General features: G+C 36.4%; 1 protein-coding gene across 1 annotated transcript in view; it reads left to right on the top strand.

Moving 5' to 3' along the window:
- The first annotated feature begins 485 nt into the window (after positions 1 to 485).
- Positions 486 to 21,121, top strand: part of AFH14 (Formin Homology 14) — a 32,115-nt gene continuing 11,479 nt past the window's right edge. Inside the window, exons 1-14 of the mRNA XM_088216350.1 lie at positions 486 to 770; positions 978 to 1,090; positions 6,200 to 6,316; positions 6,445 to 7,148; positions 7,227 to 7,448; positions 7,657 to 9,161; positions 9,619 to 9,745; positions 11,358 to 11,429; positions 18,515 to 18,613; positions 19,712 to 19,753; positions 19,829 to 19,909; positions 20,097 to 20,147; positions 20,226 to 20,307; positions 20,403 to 20,497. Of these exons, the coding sequence (XP_088072476.1) occupies positions 1,063 to 1,090; positions 6,200 to 6,316; positions 6,445 to 7,148; positions 7,227 to 7,448; positions 7,657 to 9,161; positions 9,619 to 9,745; positions 11,358 to 11,429; positions 18,515 to 18,613; positions 19,712 to 19,753; positions 19,829 to 19,909; positions 20,097 to 20,147; positions 20,226 to 20,307; positions 20,403 to 20,497 (3,225 nt within the window). The 5' untranslated portion in view covers positions 486 to 770; positions 978 to 1,062. The remainder of the gene's footprint in view (positions 771 to 977; positions 1,091 to 6,199; positions 6,317 to 6,444; positions 7,149 to 7,226; positions 7,449 to 7,656; positions 9,162 to 9,618; positions 9,746 to 11,357; positions 11,430 to 18,514; positions 18,614 to 19,711; positions 19,754 to 19,828; positions 19,910 to 20,096; positions 20,148 to 20,225; positions 20,308 to 20,402; positions 20,498 to 21,121) is intronic.

Raw genomic sequence — 21,121 nt, 5'->3', positions numbered from 1 at the left:
ATATTGAACATCTTCAATGTAAATTAACTATTAATGGAAAAAATTAAACATTAAATAATTTAACTATTATAGTAAGAATTATTTTAAAGTATATGTACATTAAACATGTTTTCATTAAAACATACATTTTAATTTTTTAACTAATTCCAAACTTGTAATATTTAAACTATATATTATAAATTCTAATTTTTATAAATAATTTCCTCATAAGTCTTAAAATAACATAAAAAATATTGTCCATTCTATAGGAATATTAACAAATTTTTTAAAAATTATTGATCCATAAATTTGTAATGTTTTTAAATAATATTTTATAATTTCAACAATTAAATATATTTATTTTAGAAGTAAAAACAAATTAAAAATTTAAATAGCTTCATGCAATTACTGTTGCATAAATTTTGGCCCATTCGAAAATTGAGCTGGGCTTCAACTCATTGGCTCTCGCACACCGCTCTCATGTTTATCTTCCATTTTTTGAAATCCCTCATTCTGGTAGAAAAAAGAAGAGTGACGGGTTTAATTTGAATTCTTCATTTCTCAGCATGAATAATACGCTCTCTGTCTTCGATTTCTCCTTCACAGTGTCTTCTACCTCTCCTTCATCTCTTTCCTTCTTTTAACTTTTTCTTTAAGATTCTCTTCTTTGTTCCTGTCCAATTCCTGGTTGTTCGTCACCTGTGGCGTTGTTTTGCTCAGAGTAAATGAGAAGAGGACCTTGTTCGAGAGTGCCGCATTCGTGGAACGCTACCTGCAATCCATAAATTCAAGTATGAAAAAAATTCTTTGTTGCTTTTGATTTCTTTTCTATCTCGCGTTTCTTTGTTTTTTACTCAGATTTTTATTAAGGTTTGTAGAGCCCTTGCGCTCGCTCCCTCAGAGCTCCCCACTGTCTTTGCCTGATTGTTAATGTACCAGATTGTTCATGTAGCATTCTCTGCTGCGTAGCAGGGAGGCTAACCAAACTATAATTGCAGTTGAAATTGAAGATGTTGATTATTGACTCGGCGTAAATTAGAGAGTAGTGAGGATGGATACTGTGAAGTAGAAAGAGAGCAAGTCATGCCTTTCGATTTATCTGCCTTGGAAGGTATCAAAATGTATATCACATTTTATTTGTTCATTGTTTGATATTTTATAAGATACCTCTCGTCCGTTTTGTTTTTTATATGAGTTCGACATTATATACAAGATTTTTTTTTTTCCTGCGAAAGGATTTCCTATTTGACATCGAGTTTTATGCTTTCATTTATTTATTTAGATTGATTATTGTCGCTTAGCTTTTGTCTAATTTGATTGTTTTCTCATTAGATTATTCTAATGTATATTAGATGTCAGACTTTGGTAGTTAGTGATATCTTAGCTAGTGTCTTTGAAGTGATAAAGTTAGCTGATATAAGAAAGTTATGTTTACCAGTACAGATACTAGTTGTTGCGAGGAATTTACAGGAAAATTGTAACATTTTGGACTTCCCTTCCTTTCTCATTTCCTTTGCTTCCTCTTTACCCCTAGAAAAATTTTTCTCCCTCGCAAACAGGTTCCAATCTAAAGTTAGAAGCTTGCATTAGAACAGAAGTTGGTATGATGACTTCTCCTCTTTAGGAAAACCTAGATTTTAGTTTCCCATGGAGAAAGTTATTGCCTGACTCCCATATGGAAGTATTCTTTTGTTGGGGAATTTTTTTTTTTTTTTTTCCGAACAAGCATACCAAATATGAAGTAGAAAGAGGCAATGGTAATTGATGAAGGAGAAGCTGGATTTGGTAATAATTGATGAGGGCATAAAATGATAAGGAAGATAGGGATAATAGAAGAATTCGTGGAAGAAAAGGAGAAGAAAGAGGAAGAAACTTGGGCCAGGGGGTGGGAAGAAGAAATGGCAAAAGATAATGATGGTGGATGCAAAACTTAATATTTCCTATTAGATACTCATTAGCTTTGGAAAAACTATAACTGAAGTGTTCTTATATTGGAAATACATCTTATATTCGAAAACTTAATTAGGATAAGGCATTTTGTAGTCAAAATTGTTGTTAGTAGGTAATATTCAAAATTACTAATGAAACTAAATAAAATTCCTAAACTATGCCCAAATATTTTGAATGCTCTACTAGTTCCTGTTTAATGTCATGTAACATTAAGATTTCTTAATACTAAAATTCTTTTAGTTTAATTTCCTACATTCTCTATCATCTACCATCAGTTGTTGCAGGCTTGGCCTTGAGCTTTGTCGTGATATAATATCAAGAACTGTAATCCTTGGATGTGCATTTTAAATATTTAAAACTTATTAAATTTGTGACTTTCATGGAAAAAAGGTGTGAAGGAATGCACATTCTAGATTGAGTGTGAAACCAATTGTAGTAAATCAAAAAAATAAATAGTTTCCTACCTTGCTCATTATTTTCCTTTCAATGGACATTTCAGCATGTTCATTAGTTGTTGGTGGGACAATCCCAAGCATGCTTTAGAGATAATTTAATTGGTAAAGCTTTGATGCAGTTCAATCATCAATCTTGAGTTAAAGCTTTTAAGCACCAAGAGTTCAGGTCCAAAATAGTTGCTGGGTCACTGGGGCTTGGAATGGAACACTAAAAATGGTAAAGCATGTGTACTTCCAATGCAATTGTGCTAATATCATCTTGATTTTGTGGGAACTTAAGTGTGGTTTTGATATGTGCTCTTGATTAGGATAATGATGATTTAAATCACATGGATAATAATTTGATTTATCTATCCACAAGGTTTAAGTCACTACTAGCAATTTGGGCTTCAAGCATTTGGCCACAAAATGTTGGACCAGTTCTTTGCATTAGAGGTTTACTGTTATCATGGTCTATAAGTACTTCATGTATTAAAAAAATTATACTATTTGTACTTTTCAACTTGTGGTTACATGCTGTAGTTGAGCGGAGAGACTTAAGAATTTGACTCCTTTTTCACTTTTTTGGTGAAAGGAGATGCAGTGTTAAGAATCTTCATTTCTCTCAAAAAAGTATGAAGAATCTTTTTGGACATAAGCTCTGTGGACATAAATTTGACAAGACTGCCCATAAAACCGGAGATCCTAATAAAGGTTCTCTTATATCACACAAAGTAAATCTTAAATAGGAAATTTGATTAGGATATAATGCTAAATAAATTGGTGAAAAAAGCCAAATAGTTGCTAGGATATCAAATAAAAAATATATTAGGAGACTAATAAAATTATTAAAACATACAAATTTATGAAAACTTCTTTTTTGATAAGAGGAGAAGGTAACTACCTAATTAGATTCGTGCCAGGAACTGCTTTTTATTACCATATAAAATATGTTATTACGTAGTTATTTCCATGTCAGGATATTTATGAAGTCTACTATTGATCCTTGATAAAGTGGGATTTGACATATTGCAAAAGATATGACCTACAAGCCAAGTATCACTAATTCTATGTAGTGCAGGTTCCTTCCTCTAAAAAGCTTTTTACTTACTTTGCTTCATAGTTACATAGAGAATGGAGAGTGGGATCAAACACGATTAGTTTCCTTAACTGAACCATCCACCACTCTGCAAACCACTAATATTAACTGAATTAGATGTTCATAACTTTTCTTTAAATACGCAAAAAGGAGAACTTTGTTGGGAAAGAAAGGGAATATAATGGAGGAGGGCGAGCTATCTTCCTAACAGGTACAAACATAAACCAAAACAAAGAAAGTAAACAAAGAAAAAGGCTAAACTCATTAAATATAAAAGAACTCCCAACCTGTGCTTATTATAGACAAAGGTACCTTGACAAAAACAAGGACAATTCATGCTCATTGACCTGCTAAGATGCCAAGGAGAGTGATTTGTACTGGAGAAAATGTCGAGGATGAACATGATGATTGCTAATTGAGGACTAAGGCCTTGCATTGCAAATCATAAAATGCAGTGACTATTGAAGAGTGCTCCTTTGCATGAAACCTTTTGCTCTTTCTTACGATTCTTTGAAGATGCATAGAGAAGAAAATCTCCAGTCTTGCTGAACAAAACCAATGGTCCTGAAAGCTTCAAAGATTAGTTACAAAGCTTTCGTGCGACCTCATAATGTACAAACTGATTGGTATTCTCCAAACTCTGAGAACACATTACCCAGCAAGTGAACTAGCCCTATTTGGTTTGCGTGACTATAAAATATAATTAGCATTTTTTCCTATTTAATATTAGAACTAAATAATTATTGCAGCAGTATTTCCTAATAATGAAATTCTTCCAATTTAGTGTCTTTTTGTCTTCCATCAGTAATGGCTAATAATAGTTTTGATCAAAAGTTTTCAATTTCATGTCCTAGTCAGTATTGGAGTTAAAAACTAGCTCTATTAAGAGTGCTTGTGCATTTGCTAGCCTACTACGTAGTCTCTAATCCCACATTGTTTTATTAAATATCTCATGAATCATGAGACATTATTATAGACTTAGTTATTATGCTGTAAAAGCCATCATGTTTTTGGGTAAACTTATTATGTTTGAAACTCAGTTGATCCTGAGTTACATTTTATTTGTTCTTTTGTTAATTATTAATGTCGATGTTCTACTCAATGAAGTGTGCTTCATGTCCCGAAAAGCTTGTGAAAAATCATAGGATTCTCGGATCAGAGTAATTTTGCTATTTTTTAATATTAACTTTATACTAATTCATTTTCTGGTTTGTTGAGAGTATCATTTAAAAAAAGAAGATTTCTCTGTTTTTGAAGAGAGAGAGCTAGAAAAAAAAAAAAGGCAAACAAACCAACCATCACATGCAAGACAAGACATAGTGACCATGTTAGGACTCCCGGAGTTGCTGCAAACAGTTGTTGCCTTAAACCTTGTCTGATAATAATTATTGTCTAATGACACTGCTTTTCATATGGAAGGTCAAACTGATATTTACGTACTTTTTCTTTTCCATTTTTACTTTGTTCTTTTAGGAGAAGTCTTTATCCTCTGCTGTTGTACCTTTCTCTCTTCTTTCTAATAATAGTTCATTTTCTATCAAAAGAACTTTAATTTTTCACTTTGACCTGTTTCTTTTGCTAGTACCTGTTAGTTAAGGCTTCTAAAACATATTTTCTACGTGTTTATAGTTTTTCATTTTCTTTTGCAAGGAGGTTCAGTTTTAGAAATATCTATTCTTGTAATGTTTAATAACTTCAGGTTAAAAAAATAGACTTTTGACTTTTCCTAATGATCAGATAGTATTTCACCAAGAATAGACTTGAGTAGGTAATGGCTTAATGAATAGGTTGGACTTGTCATTTACTGTTAGATTTAACACCATATGTTTTCCAAGTGGTTGCTTATAGGAAGTGAAGGAGCACACGTCCACAGGTTAATTGGATGATCCTTCTTCTGGGGGATCCCACTTTCTACTATTGTAGGGATTAGGTTACTATTTTGGATCAATTATATTTTGTTTCTTAGTTTCTGTTTAGGAGTTTATGTGTTTCTGCTTTTATTTCTGTGGAGATCGTTGTTGCATCTCTTATTTCTTATTCTAATTTACTTTTTTTTTTAAAATAAGAAAATATTAATTGGATGATAGTAGGTCCTCTTTCCATATGTAGCCCTAATCTTTTGTTTTTACTTGATGTCCATCTACATAAGACAATTGAAGGTATGTTCAGTTTACGAAATATTTTGATAATAATAAATTACAGCGTGTTTTACGCAATATGCTTCTTTGTAAGTTTTTACAAAACTAAGAAAGATAAGAATTTATAATATTTTAGGAATTTTTGTTAATATCCCTTTTTATTCTAACCTTCAGGTTGCTGCTGTCATACCTAGATATCTATGTAGTGTGCATATTTTTAAATGATAAATCTTCTTTTTGGCTGCCAAAGCTGTTTAGTTTTTGGAGCTTATTCTATTGTGTTTTCTATATTAGTTCCAATCATTTCTAATAACAAATTATGTGCTGCTTTAGGTGTAGTTTGAGATTTGAATCTAGGAGTTTCCTTCATTTTAGTTTCTTTCTTTCAATTGCTTACTTATTAAACCTGGCATAGGTTCATTTTGTATTTCTAAAAATCAACTTCAGTTTCAATCTTGACATTCTTCTATTTTAATTTATTTTTTAAATTTTTTTCCCATAGTTTAGTTCTCCTTTTTGATTTCAAGTACGTTAATAATGGAGGGGGTAAGTGGAAATGGATAATGAGTTGACCTGCTGCAGCTTCCAATTTTGTTCAGGTTTTATACTTTTTCCCAACCCGCCTGCAATTAATTTGTCAGAAATGTCTCTCCTGAGTAGATTCTTTTACAAAAGGCCCCCAGATGGCTTGCTTGAATTTGTTGATAGAGTTTATGGTAATGTGATTTCTTCTCCAATATCTAAATTGCGTGTATGCATGTCAAACTTCCAGTTATGTGTTATTGGAGAATCTGCCGTGTCTAATTAATGTATACTAATTGTTTGCTTTTGTGCATAAGAGCAGTTTTTGATTCGTGCTTTTCCACTGAGGTCTTGCCCGATGGTATATACCAAATGTACTTGCATGAAATAGTCACAGAGTTACATGAAGAATTCCCTGACTCATCCTTTTTGGCAATCAATTTCCGTGAAGGTGAGAAAAGGAGCCAGTTAGCTGAAATTCTGTGTGAATATGATGTTACTGTCTTTGATTACCCACGACAGTATGAAGGTTGTCCACTTCTTCCTTTGTCTTTGATCCAACACTTTCTTCGTCTATGTGAGAGTTGGCTTATGTGTGGGAATCATCGTAATATTATTCTTCTTCATTGTGAGAGAGGTGGCTGGCCACTCCTGGCCTTTCTTCTAGCCAGTTTATTGATTTTCAGAAAATTGCATAGTGGAGAGCGTAAGACTCTTGAAATTGTTCATCGAGAGGCTCCTAAAGGTTACTTACAGCTCTTTTCGCCATTAAATCCATTCCCATCTCAGCTTCGGTATCTCCAGTATGTAGCAAGAAGAAATATAGCTCCTGAGTGGCCACCTCCTGAGAGAGCTCTTTCTTTGGATTGTGTCATTCTTCGAGCTATTCCAAGTTTTGATTCTCAACAAGGTTGCAGGCCAGTTATCCGTATTTTTGGTCGGAGCCTTCATAGCAAGGATGGCTTCTCCAGTAAAATGCTTTTTTCCATGGCAAAGAAGAAACGAAGCATTCGGCATTATTGCCAAGTAAGTGGCTATTTTTTGTTCCTTTACTTTATGTTTCTTGCACTGTTTGGTGCAAAGTGATAATTTCTATTGTTGCAGGCAGATTCTGGTGTGATCAAAATTGACATTCAATGCTGGGTTCAAGGAGATGTTGTGTTGGAGTGTGTCCATTTGGATTTGGATCCAGAGCGGGAAGTAATGATGTTCCGAGTAATGTTCAACACTGCTTTCATTCGATCCAACATATTAATACTGGACCCGGAGAACTTGGATATCCTCTGGGACTCGAAGGAGCAGTTTCCAAAAGGCTTTCGAGCAGAGGTGCGTATTGAAAGCTTCCTTTTATATTCTGGATTTATGGAAAGGAGAATAAAAGAAAAGTCGAAAGAATTGAGACAATGATATTTTGGGAACTTTTCTTTCCTTATACTCTCCCAAAATCCAAATAGGGAGGAAACATGTCATGCTGAAAGTTATCATTTTCTAGTCCTTTACATATCCATCTAATTAATCAATTGTTGCAATTTAGGTTTTGTTTGGAGACATTGAGTGTGCATCTCCCAAAAAGGTTCAGACCACAATCTTAAATGGTGAGGGGAAATGTGGATTGCCTGTTGATGCTTTTTCTAGGGTCCAAGAACTTTTTAATGGTGAATGGGTAGATAACTGTGATGATGCTACCCTATGGTTACTTAAACAACTTTCTGTGCTGAGTGATGTGAAGGAATTTTCAAGATTCCAAAGCAAAACAAGTTCATATACTTCACCTGTTGACTCTGAAGAAGAAAATAATGCATCTAGCACCGCTGATAGTTCAGATGAAGGGTTTGACTTTATTCATAAGCCTTTAGTAGATCCAACAAAATTACCAATACCAGATACTGGTCTATCTTTGGAAAGCAATGGGCAGCATGATCTAAATTTTGATTTGGGATCTCCAAATCAAGCGGCAGTAGGAGATGGAAAATCTCCCCTTCAACAAGAAGTGGTCGTAGTTAATCCTTCTTTTGTTCAGTTACCAGATCAGGCACCAACCCCACCTCCTCCTCCACCTCCACCTCCACTTTTACCGTCTATATCTAGCAGAATTCCTCCATCAACTTCTGCATCATCACCATCTCCACCGCATCCTTCACCAACTGTTCCTTTTTCAATTGTCAGCAATAAAGATTCTGGGTCATCTTCTTCTCCCACTTCTACTAAGGTTTCTGCACCTAAACCTCCTCCACCTCCACCTCCGCTTCCACCTCCACACCAGAGCTTTTCTTTGAAAGATTCTTCTAATAAGGATCAGACTAATTGTACAGGTATATTGCCACCTCCACCACCTCCACCACCCCCGCCACCAATGCCATCTTTAGGCATCACAACCAATAAGCCACCTCTCTCACCTGCATTGCCTATGTCAAAGTCAGCTGCCAGTGTTCCTGCCGTACCACCTCCTCCGCCTCCTCCACCACCTCCTGCTTTCCGTAGTCCTAATTCTGCTCTTACTACACCTGCATCTAGAACTCCATTTCCACCGCCTGCTCTGCCACCTCCACCACCTCCACCACCTCCTGCTTTTCATAATCTGAGTACGTCTATAGCTGTACCTGCACCTACAAATCCATTCCCACTACTACCCTCTCATGTTCCTCATAGTTCCTCCAATTTTTGTAATCCACCTGTACCTCCACCTCCCCCTCCACCTACTTTAGGACCTATGAGGCTAGGCAAATCTCCAGCACCTTCACCAGTAGCCAAGCCCCCAGCTGCTCCTCCTCCACCTCCACCAAGTCGTAGTGTACCATTGGTTCCATCTCTCTCAACTGGAATAAAGAGTGCTCATGTACCACCACCACCACCTCCATCTGCTGGAAGGGGAAAGGCTTCCTTGGGGCCTGCCATTCATGGAAGAGGTCGAGTTACCACTCCATCTAGTAATGCAGCTACTAAGAAAGCTTCATTAAGGCCCTTACATTGGGTGAAAGTTACTCGAGCGATGCAAGGGAGTTTGTGGGCTGATTCTGAAAAGCAGGAAAATCAGTCAAGGTATTATTTATCTGAAACATGCATATGAAATTGCACCTACTGCTACATCGTTGCTATTGTTTGCTCTTTTTAAGCTCTCACTTATATTTAGGAAATAGATGGGACAAAATGGTTTAAATTTCCATGAAAGACGGATCTGTAGGATTATATTCCCATCTAATAATAATTCTATTTATATAATTTTTTAACGTTTAATGGCATTCACAGTTTTTCACAGGCCAGATAATACTCTCTGAAAAAAATATATGCACATTCTTCTAAATTATTTGCACATTGTTCATCCTTTAGTTCCCTTTCTACTATATTGTATATCTACCTATACTTTTATCTTCTGTATGTTCCTAGTGTTATCATTTCTTTCTTTTCTTCTCTCTCTTTGCTATTGTGCTTTACTGTTGTTTTTTTTACTGAGATAAGGTCTGGCTGATACTTCATTTATTGGGATAATTCTTGGCAGAGCCCCTGAAATAGATATATCAGAGCTGGAAAGTCTGTTCTCTGCAGCTTCATCAGAGACCACTGGCACAAACAAAATTGGAGGTCGACGTGGTTCGAGCATCAACAAACCTGAGAAAGTGCAGTTGGTGAGTCACTATTTGAAGAAAATGATATTTTTGGAGTAACTGGAGCATTAAGTTGGAGTAAATGGTGTACTTGTGAACAAACATGAGGAAAACGCTAACAATACATAAGCAGGCAGATCTTTGTTTACCTTTGGTTTTCTTCAATAGTGCAGCAACTGAAAATTATGGAACAGTAGCAATCGGAAGATCCAAATCTTTGCTATTAAAATATAAATTAAAAAAAGTTGGATACATGAGAGGTAGGAGAAAAAACCTGCATGTTAAACACTATTCTGTTTAAAATTCTAGCTGAGCCAAACATAGAAGCTTAAACAGTTAGGTGTTATGCTGGAAACTCGTATTATATAGATAGCTATTTGAATATTTGGGTGATGAGCTGTCTACAAAGGCTGATGAATAAGTCCAATTTGATCATATATCCTCTTAACTGTGTAAAGTCTGTCCTTTAATACTGTCTGTACTTCTTGAACTTCTATGCTTTTATGCAACTCCTTATACCTTGTGAAGTTGCAGGATAACATAATTTTGTAATGTCTGCTCAATAATGTCCAAGCAGAGACTTAATCTTGTGATTGAATTGGAGGAAAAGAATAAAAGAAATACCACCAAGAATCTAGCCTGAATTCATTAGTTAGTGCACATGAGGGTAAAAAATATAATAAAGGCTAGGTCTTGTTTTTTCTACTCCTAGTAAAAAAATCTAGTTGCTACGAAATGTTTCTCTCATCCGTATATGTAATGCCTCGCTAGTACGAAGCCGTAGGCGTTATTGAATCAAATATTATGGCTCGCTTGCTTTGAACCATGATATACCGATAAAGTAGTGAGTTCTACGTTTTTATTGAGATTCTGATTTGGGACCTTCAAATAGAATATAAGGAGAAAATATAGTAACTATAGTATGAATATAAACTGCAAGACCAAGAATCAGATACCCTAGTTAGTCTTTCATCCCAACACTTCCCCCAGATGGGGCTAATTTGGCAGTAGTTGAGTAAATTTAGGCGTATGAGTGTTGCAGTAGTGCAAGTCTAGGGATTATTTTGAATCCCAAAATTGGTGAGATATTACTATATCTGAAACCACCAGCAGTAGTTTGGCAAAGTATAAGGTAGATTGGTGGTTGTTTGATGGCGATGAGGTGATTTTCAAATATTCTTATTGTGGTGAAATTTTAAGGGTTATTTTGTAAATATACATGAATAATATTGTGCTTAAGAATGTAGTCTATCTCTGAATTGCAATTCATGGGTAGATGTTAGGAGTGGCTATTCATTTTTCTTGAGGAACAAGAATTCTTGGGAATACTTGTGGTCCCAGTAGAAGATAGTAAATAGCTATTGCAGTTGCATGGCTATTATATTCAGCCTTGATTCATGGCTTTTTCATCCTACCAAACAGGCTGTTAATTCTTTGAAGCTTGGAGTCGCAGTTAACCCATCTTATATCTATCTAACATACTATAAAACAAGTTTATTCTGATTTGGGCAACTCTTGTCTCGATGGTTTAGTATAATTCCATTTGTTTCTTTTAGCGTGACATTTCTTTTATATGTGATTTTATATGCATATTAACGAGGTGTATTTAGACACTAATTTTTGTTTCTATCAGATTGACTTGCGCAGAGCGTATAATTGTGAAATAATGCTCACAAAAATAAAGATTCCTCTGCCAGATATGATTGTAAGTATAAAATCCTTGTTAGTATATTAAGCACTCTAGTTATTGTGTTTTTCTCCTATATGTCATTATTTATCGCATTTTAATGCTTTTTATTTCTTATTTGTGTGTAAAACATATTCTGATTAGATGAAAAGAGTGGACTTCTAGAAAAAAAATTTCAAGCCTAGTTTCTTGAAGGATTAGAAAGTCATCCTATTTACCTTTTCCCTAGTGCTTGCGATTCTGATGCTCATGATGGTTAGGTCATATTACTTGTTCTAAAAAACTTTCAAAAATCTGCTTTGCTGCGTCTTCATGATTTTAGGTTGGGAAAATTTACATAATCTTATCTTTTGTCTTTCCTACCATTTTTCATCATAAATTTTTGAAAATTACATTTTGCACCATCTAGTTTGATATCTGGTAACCGTATGGACCTACCATTACCTTAATTTTAGTACAGTTAGAATTGATTTTAAAGGAAAAATCATATATTAAAATGAACCATTTTGCACCATGTAGTTTGATATGTGGTAACAGTTTGGACCTACCATTACGTTAATTTTACCTCCGTTGCAGGGAGGATCTAAGACGCGTTAATTACATTTTGGTTCTGTTGCAAAAATGTAAATATATTGTTCAAGAGTGCACCTCCTTGTTCTCTTGTTTATTTATTTATTTTTGAAATAAAAGAGAAATATATTATTATGAATAATAGTACCAATGGGGTACCATCCGTATACAAAATAATTACATATTAGTCAAGTAATCAAGACCATCCCAATCTCTTTCCAATCTTTCATTTCATGACCCAACAAAATAGAATCAAAAGTGTTAATTCATCTATTTCTAATTTTTACAAAGTCAATTTCGATATTCTTAAAAGCTTTCATATTTTTTTCCTTCTACACTACCTAAAAAATGATAAGCGGAACTAAGAATAAATATTTTTTCTTTTTGCATATAACTGACCACGTCCATAGTTCCTTGCCAACCGAATCCGCAATAACCTAATTATTTCCCATAATCCCATAGACAGTTGTCCAAATGTTGTAAACAGCCAGACAATTGAGTAAGATATGATTACATGATTCCTCATCACTTTTGCGTAGATACATCTGTTTACCAAAATGTTGTTTCTCCTCTTCAACATATCAATAGTTAGGATACTTTCTTGAGCAGCTTCCCAAGCGAAAAAAGACATTCTGGGAGGAGCTTTTGATTTCCAAATCTGATTGTAAGGTACTGTCAGCTCAATTCAACTCTCTTTTTTGCATAAGCAATTGTAATAGGACGTCACTGAGAAGCCATTCTGCTTGTCAAGTTTCCATATTCTGCTGTCACCATTCCCCATCAGCTTAATATTGGTCAAACAGAGGAGTAAGTTACAATATTCTTCCACTTCCCAGTCCTTCAAATTTCTTTTAATCCTCAGATTCCAACCTCCCCCTCCATCACCACCCTCATACACATTCTCTATCAGGATGTCTCTCTCATAAGCAATGGAGTATATATTTGGAAACCTGTCCTTCAATTTAATCTCACCAGGCCATTCATCCTGCCAAAATCAAATCCCTTCTCCCCATTCCCAACTTGCCACCCATTGCTCTTCAGAAACCTACTGCCACCCCCACTGGCTTTCTTCCAGATACTCATCCTGTGTAGTTTATATTTTCCCCATCTTTTTCCCAATCCCCCCACCTCGCCTCCACCACTCTTCTCCATAGTTTTCCCTCCTCATTGACAAACCTCCGCAGCCATTTGCCTTGAAGTGAACAATTCATCTCAACAATAGATCTTAGGCCAGGATCCCCTCCCTCCCCATAGATTTCTTCACATTAGCTCACCTCACCAAATGTTATTTCCTATTCCCCTCATCATCACCCCAAAGGAATTTACATTGGATCCTTTCAAGTTTAGCCGCAATACTAACCGGAATAGTTAATATAGAGAGGTAATAAATTGGCAAATTATACAGTGTGCTCTTCATCAAAGTAAGCCTCCCCTCTTTAGATAAAAAGTTACTCTTCCATCCTGCTAATCTCTTCTGAAACATGTCAGCTATGGGTTCCCAAGTGCTAGCTTTTTTGAATTTTGCACCAAGTGGAAGCCCAAGATATTTTATAGGCAACATGTTAACCTTACACCCCAATACCTCCGCCAAACTCAGCTCATCCCTCCTACGACCAATTCCAACCATTTCTGTCTTCCCCATGTTAATTCTCAAACCGGAAACCAGCTGGAAACACAAAAGCATGTATCTCAAGTGCAGCAGAGAGGATAAATCTGGTTCACAGAAAATAAGGGCATCATCCATGAAGAAAAGACATGAAACTGTCACCAAGGAATCCTCCACCCCCACCAAAATGCCTTCAACCAGATTCGGGTCACCAGCCCCATCCATTAACCTACTAAAAGCTTCTATGACCATGAGGAATAAGAGAGGCGACAGTGGATCCCCTTGTTGGAGGCCCCTGGACGCTCTAAAAAAAGATGATGGGTCTGCATTCACCAAAATAACAAAAAATTTCGTCGAAATGCAAGTCATAATCCATTTTCTCCATTTTTCCCCAAAATCAAGCCTTTCAAGCATATCCATAACAAGATCCCAGCATACATGATCATAGGCCTTCTCCACGTCAATTTTTCAAACAACACCTTCTTTTTTCTGCCCCGTCATATCAGCAACAACTTCATTTGTCACCATAACCGCATCAAGTATTTGCCTTCCCGCCACAAAATTATTCTGATTCCCCCCCCCAGCAATGACCTCACCTAGCACCTTAGACATTCTTCTAGCCAACAACTTGTAAAGACTACCCACAAGACTAATCGGCCTAAAATCCTTAACATTATTGGCACCAATAATTTTTGGAATAATCACCAAGAAAGTAGAATTGATGGATTGAGCAAAAGAACGCAATCTATGAAAATCCCGAAACACAGCCATCACCTCTTCTTTAATCACCTCCCAAAAATTCTGATAAAATCTCACGTGAAAACTATCGGGACCTGGTGCCTTATCCCCATTATATTCCTTCAAACAAACTAAAATCTCCTCTTCCGTAAAAGAAACCTCCAATCCTACTTTGCTTTCAGCACTGATCTGTTTGAAGGAAAGATCATCCAGATAAGGCCTTTGACCCCCTTCTTCCCTATAAAGGTTCTGGAAATAAGCCATAGTCTTCTGCCTCAAGTCAACATTGCCTCTGATCCTCTCCCCATTGATGCACCTCTCCTCAACATGGTTATTTTTTTTTTTCTGTAATTAGCCAAACAGTGGAAATATTTGGTATCCCTATCTCCCTCTTTAAGCCACTTCAACCCCACCTTTTGTCTCCAAGATATAGCGTCTATATTCATGATGGTAACTATCTCTTTTTAGATTACGTCTCATCTCCGTCCCACTCTCACCAAGCAAGCCATCCATATCTATATTATCTAATATGGAAAGCTCCTCAAGGTTCTTTTTAATCATCATGTCAGCCTTGCTCTCCTTTTCCTTGGCCCAAAGTTTAATCTCATTTTTCAGTGCTTTTAATTTGGATGCAAAGATATAGCTGGCCGTGCCATTAACACTTTTACTCTTCCACACATCTTCCACCAACTTTCTAAACCCTTCCGACCAAGCCATTTATTGTTTAATCTGAATGGACCCGACTCCTAAATGATACCTTCCGGAACAGTACAACTGGGAAAATGATCGGAAATAGGCCGCTGCAACACCTTTTGACTAAGCCTTGCAAGCTGCATAAGCAAAGTGTTAGAGATTAAAAACCGGTTGATTCTCAACCATGATGGTTAAAAACCGGTTGATTCTCAACCATGATGGACTATCCCTCACATTTGACCATGTCCATCTGCTCACCCCCAGCGGCAAATCAACCAACTCCATCTTGTCCACCCACTCTCTAAACTCCTCTATCTCCCTATGATTTGTGTTCCCCCCGATCTCTCCCTACTATGCAACACCATGTTGAAATCTTCCCCAACCACTCATCTCTCTTCCCATCTAACTTGACACTGTTGAAGCTCACTCCACAGCCTCTCTTTTTCTTATCTAGTGCTCTTGCCATACACCCCCGTAAACGCTCAAGGCTCTCCACCTCCACACTTCTCAAATAAACATGTTATAGATATCCTACCCATCTTTGTCTCCTTGCAATTAAGTTTATCCCCATCCCACATAATTAACACACTTTAGCCGCACCCACAGCCAGTAAAAACGCGCAATCCACCTTTCAATTGTGCCATAAACTTTTTATAATATTCTGGTTAATCTCCATTTTTGTTTCCTGGAAACACACTTCATTCGGCTTTCATCTTCTAATACACCCTTTAATCACTCCTCTCTTTTTCTTGTCATTCAGACCCCTCACATTTCAAGAGATAGTTTTCCCAATCATGAAGTTGAATCCCTAAACACAACCCCTTCCCCCTTCCTGTTACTCTTCTTTCCTTCACAGTTAACTGAACACTGAAGCCTTTTTAACTCTCTACATTCCCCATTTCCCTACTTCTTTTTACTTTTTTCCACTAATGTTTTACATTTTCCCTCCTCTAAATACACCAATTCAATCTCCTCTATCAAACTGAGTATTATATTCTCCAAACCATCAAAAGAAACCCCAAATAATTTACTGACCTTTTAGAAAATTTCTCTGAACCTGCTCAGAGTGCAAATTCATCCTACACCTCTCCTCTGTCAGGTATATTTGGTCACTAGTATCGTTGAGGACACCATATTGAATTGAAATCACGTTTAGGGCCTCTTCGGTTGGATCATCAATGACCATTTTGTCATACAGGTTCCTCTCCGTCTCCCCGTACACTGCATCTCCCAAACTATCTGCTTCCCCCACACATTTTTCCTCTCTGTCACCCACTTGAAATCTCTTGCCATAGAGTCAATCCCGTCTTCGCCTTCGCTCCCCTCCACATTTTCTTCAGACTCCTTCGACTTCTCATCTCCCTCATCATCGGCTTCTTGCTCCTCTCGAACCCTAGCTTCGTTCTCCTCTTTTTAATTTTCTTTTTCTCTTTCAGGTGCAGACAGAAGACATGACTTTGGGGCTAGCAGGGATTTAATTTTTGGGGATCTGGTTTTGACCCGTTTTGTTCTCCAAATTTGAACCCATTTCCACGCTTGTTTCCTGTTAGGCCCAGGCTGGTCCACCCATTTACGTTTTTCAGCCCATAATAGTCTCCTTTTCCCTTTGGCCCAAATGAAGCACCTAGCTTTGGCTCACTCTTCACTTTCCCAACTGAAATTTTTCGTCTATCACCCCTCACGTGACCTCCACCAGGCACGTTTTCAAAATTCAAATTAACCCGACCACCTCCAGTTTGACCCGTCATCCTCTCCTTCCTTACCCGGTTCCCTCCCTGCTCAGGTCGAGCTAGGATTTCGGTAAACGAGGCTCCACAACGCTTCTCCATCCTCAGCTCAAATTCGTTCTTACATTCCGGACATCAGACCACATCAAACGGTAGCTCTGTTTTTGCTATAGCTTCAATCGTAGGAACGTGTTTTTTCCTTCGTGACCCCATCAGGCGGAACCAGCATCACTCCAACCACCTCATGAAGTGCTTCCATCATATGCCACCACCCCTCCGCCTTATCCCCCTCAGGTAGAAACAGCCTGTTCATTTCACCACTAAGTCCTTTCCCTTCAGATAACACCAAAAAATTGCTGTTTCTGTTTCCGCTATGCACCATCCGATGTATTCTCCAGCTGCTCCTTCGGCTCTTTCCCCACGCACCCTCCCTCTTCCTTTCCCCACTTGAACTCCTTAAAGCTCTGCAATAACCATTCGACGTCCTCCTTCTGGAAGAATATAGATTTCTGGAACCCCCTCCCATTCTTGTAAATCCTAACACCTCTACCTTCCGCTACCACATCAAACGTCTTCTTCTCGACTGCCACAAAACGTCTCAGGCCGATGACCATGACCTCCTTGCGCATCGTCGCCTATGTGAGACCTGTGATCAAATACGGAGTTTTCCTTTTGAAAGAAGCTGCCTTTCATTCAGGGATTTTGAGACAAATTCACAGATTATCAATACAGCATGTGTAGCCTTGTTCTCTTGTTTATAATATAGTTATTATTCTTTATCTTTAAAAAAGGAAAAAAAATAAGGGGAAACACTAGCCTGGGGCATAAAGAAGACTGAAACCATATAAACCAAAAGCTTTGCCCTCCCTCTCTATCTATCCAAGAGATATTATTTTCAGATTAGAAAATATTTTATATAACTTGTGCTAGATATAGTTAGGTACTTACCAGGTCGAATGTCCCCTATTCTTTGGCTATCCATTCAGTTGCATAGAAACTGTTGATCCAAATTAAACATGTGAAGTTAGATGCATTAATAAACCATCTGGTCTAAAAGGTTAATCCTTATTTCCTTGGAAATGTCCTTGGAAATGCTTACTGTAGTACATTACTGCATGTATCGTCGCTTGTGTCACTGCATGTATCTTATCCACTTATGTCCTTGAAGGCAAAACCTCTAAGATGTGGTCTTTAAGAGATGACTCCTTATGGTGCACTGTTCTATGTAGAAACTGGAAATCAAATTCCTACTTTGTCTCAATTCTAGCCATAGGTTTAATTTTCTGTGATTAGGTAGTGACACCATTGAAAAAATAATTTTTATCCCCTTTAACCATGAAGCTTTAGATTTTTCCTCGAGTATACAATCGAAAAATGTAAGTTTGTTAAATTCTTTCTATTCGATGACCGCTCTGTATCTTTCTTCTTAGGAATATCATTTCCTCACTTTAGTATTCATCTCATCTATTTTCTGCATCAACATGCTATGATAAGAATAAGATGTAGGAAGAAGTTGACACTGAGAAGCAGGATCCTTAAAGTTGAAGTGTCTGCATTCATTAATAAAAGGGTGGTATATTTGAAAGATAAATTCTTTCTGTCCGTCCCCCCCCCACCCCCAAAAGGAAAAAACAAATCCCATGTTGCTGACTGCTTTCTTTTCAACCCTTTTTTCTCCTTCTAAATTGTATTCCATTTTGTTATTTGTGTTGTTTTTGTATATTTTGATCCTCAGCTGAAGTTAACATCCCAAATTTAATATTCTCCAGAATGCAATTCTTGCTTTGGATTCTTCAGCTCTAGATATTGACCAGGTTGAGAATCTCATCAAATTCTGTCCCATTAAGGAAGAAATGGAAGTCTTGAAGGTAATCTACACTATTTCTATGTATATTAACGTGTATTCTTATATGCAAGACACTTATATTTATGTGTATGTTTTTTGAGATAAATATTTATGTGCCTGTACATATTATTATTTCTAGAGACATTCACTGACACACTTCTGTTTTTGAGAAGAAGGAAGTATTAGAAACAAGTTACATGTGGTGTGCACCAATATACCAACACACTTGATGACTGCAGGCATTTACGGATGTTCGTGTGCTTGCAAGAAAATGTGCATGTTCATGCATCTGTCTACCATTTTAAGTAGTTCTCTTTTTTCTTTCTTGTCAGAGGACAAGTTCTCTTGTCATGAGTTTCTTTTTTAACTGACAAATTTGTTGAAAATAAAATATATGGATACAACTATCCAATTTTTTTTTACAAATGGCTTTCTGCAAGTCAATTAGGTTTTTGACAGAAGTTCACTGGCAATGGTGGTTGATGTATCTGGATTTACTGCATTACCTTTACCCTGAATTATGTGGTTTGCAGTACTCAATTATTGCAACATTAGCTGGAAGAATTGGTTTTAATTTCTTCAGCTTATTCAGTTAAATTTATCAGTTTGCTTCATAGTTTAGAAACTGGTTTTTCAGTTTGGTTGGTTTGAAAATCTTAATCAAATTTATTTCAAAAAGATGTGCTCATTAGTGCACTGATCCATGCACGACTGCCTGCCTCTGGCATCTTATATTCCTTCTATTAACCATTTTTGTTAAGCTTGCTGAGATTGGAAGACATAACGTTTATTATTGTTTGAAATATGGTTCCTTTAGTTGACTTTGAAGGGAGAAGAAATTGATTTCGATGGGAATATCTTTTTGAATGAGGATGCGAAAATAATAATATTAACAAGCTTCAATTTTGCAGAGTTTGGATTGTTGAACAATATATTTTATTAGTACTTGGTGTTGAAAGTGATTACTTTGTAAATTTGATCCCATTTTGCATTAATAGTTGTGGGTTCTGCATCAAGTTTTTTCATGGTTTTTTTTTTTCATTATTGCGTACTTTTTACATGGTTTCCCATTTGCAATAGTGCTGTTTCCTGAACTTTCTTTTATTGTTGCCATTTTCAGAATTATGCAGGTGACAAGGAAATGCTTGGAAAGTGTGAAAAGGTTCTTTTTCCAGTGCTGAAATCTTGCATGGGGCATTAGCCTATTGTTTGTTGCTAACTTCATATTTGATATCAGTTTTTCCTCGAGTTGATGAAGGTGCCACGAGTAGAAGCCAAATTAAGAGTATTTGCATTTAAAATCACATTTTCAAGTCAGGTATAATTAGGTATTTATTTATTGATTTGACATGCTAATATGATCAATCATAATTGGCAGTATGAATAAAAGTATTTCCCCTAGCACCACCTTTTGTACTATGGTGGATTTCAATGTTGTTTATTGGTTTGCATGATAGAGTAATTCACAGTATGTGGTTGTTATTTTTTTTATTTTATCTTTTCAGGTGGAGGATTTGAGAAGTAACCTGAATACTATCAATGATGCTTCTAGAGAGGTGCTACTGAAGCCAAGAATTCTTGAAACAGCGTATATATCATGCTTTAGCATCTAAGATGTTGTGTGCTTATATCAGGTCAAAGAGTCAGTGAAGTTGCGCCAGATAATGCAGACAATTCTCACTCTGGGAAATGCTCTGAACCAGGGCACCGCTAGAGGTATTTCTTGGTTAAATATTATCATTCTATGAAATTTTTCTGATTTTTTTCCAGCCACATGTAATTTATTTTTAAATATTATTTCTATACTACAGGTTCTGCTGTAGGGTTCAAACTGGATAGTCTTCTTAAATTATCTGATACACGAGCAAAAAACAACAAAATGACTTTAATGCATTATTTGTGCAAGGTAAAAATTCTGGAACATGATTGTTTGAAATGTGGAGGATTGTTTCTGTTTGAGTTATTTTTGCAATTTTGATTGTCAGAGAATACTTGCATCATCGTATATTTCTAGCTCCCTTTCGTTAAATGGGTCTGGATATGGACATTAGTGTGTGAATTGTGAAGAATAGGTTCACTTTTCTGTTTGAGTTATTTTTGCATTTTGATTGCCATACTCTATTTGCATCATTGCATTAAAGTTTCTCCTCTCTCTCTCTCTCTCTCTCTCTCTCTCCCTCCCTCCCTCCCTTATTTGCACACGCTTTCATCATGCTTTGTTGTGAAGAAATTTTTTCCCTACGGTTAACCGTTTTTAGGTTGCATTTTTACTTGGATTTCTTTTGACCCAGATGGAGAAAATTTTGTCACTTTTTATTATATGTTAGAAAGAAAAATACATAGTTAGTTATTGTTGGAAAGTATATATATTTATATATGTAATTATTTTGTGAAAAAACATGCTAGTAAATATGGTTATGTAATTAAGTATTTGAGTAGGATTACATTTTCTTTTTGTTTTGTCCTAAGGTGTATATAGGGATAAATTATCCGATAATAATCACAACATTCCGAAATGGTATCAGTGCTA

Source organism: Carica papaya, chromosome 3, assembly GCF_054855325.1.
Source record: "Carica papaya isolate Zhongbai chromosome 3, ASM5485532v1, whole genome shotgun sequence".
In the NCBI taxonomy this organism is placed as follows: Eukaryota; Viridiplantae; Streptophyta; class Magnoliopsida; order Brassicales; family Caricaceae; genus Carica; species Carica papaya.
Note: the sequence above shows the minus strand (reverse complement) of the source record. Positions and strands in the feature narration are given on the sequence as shown.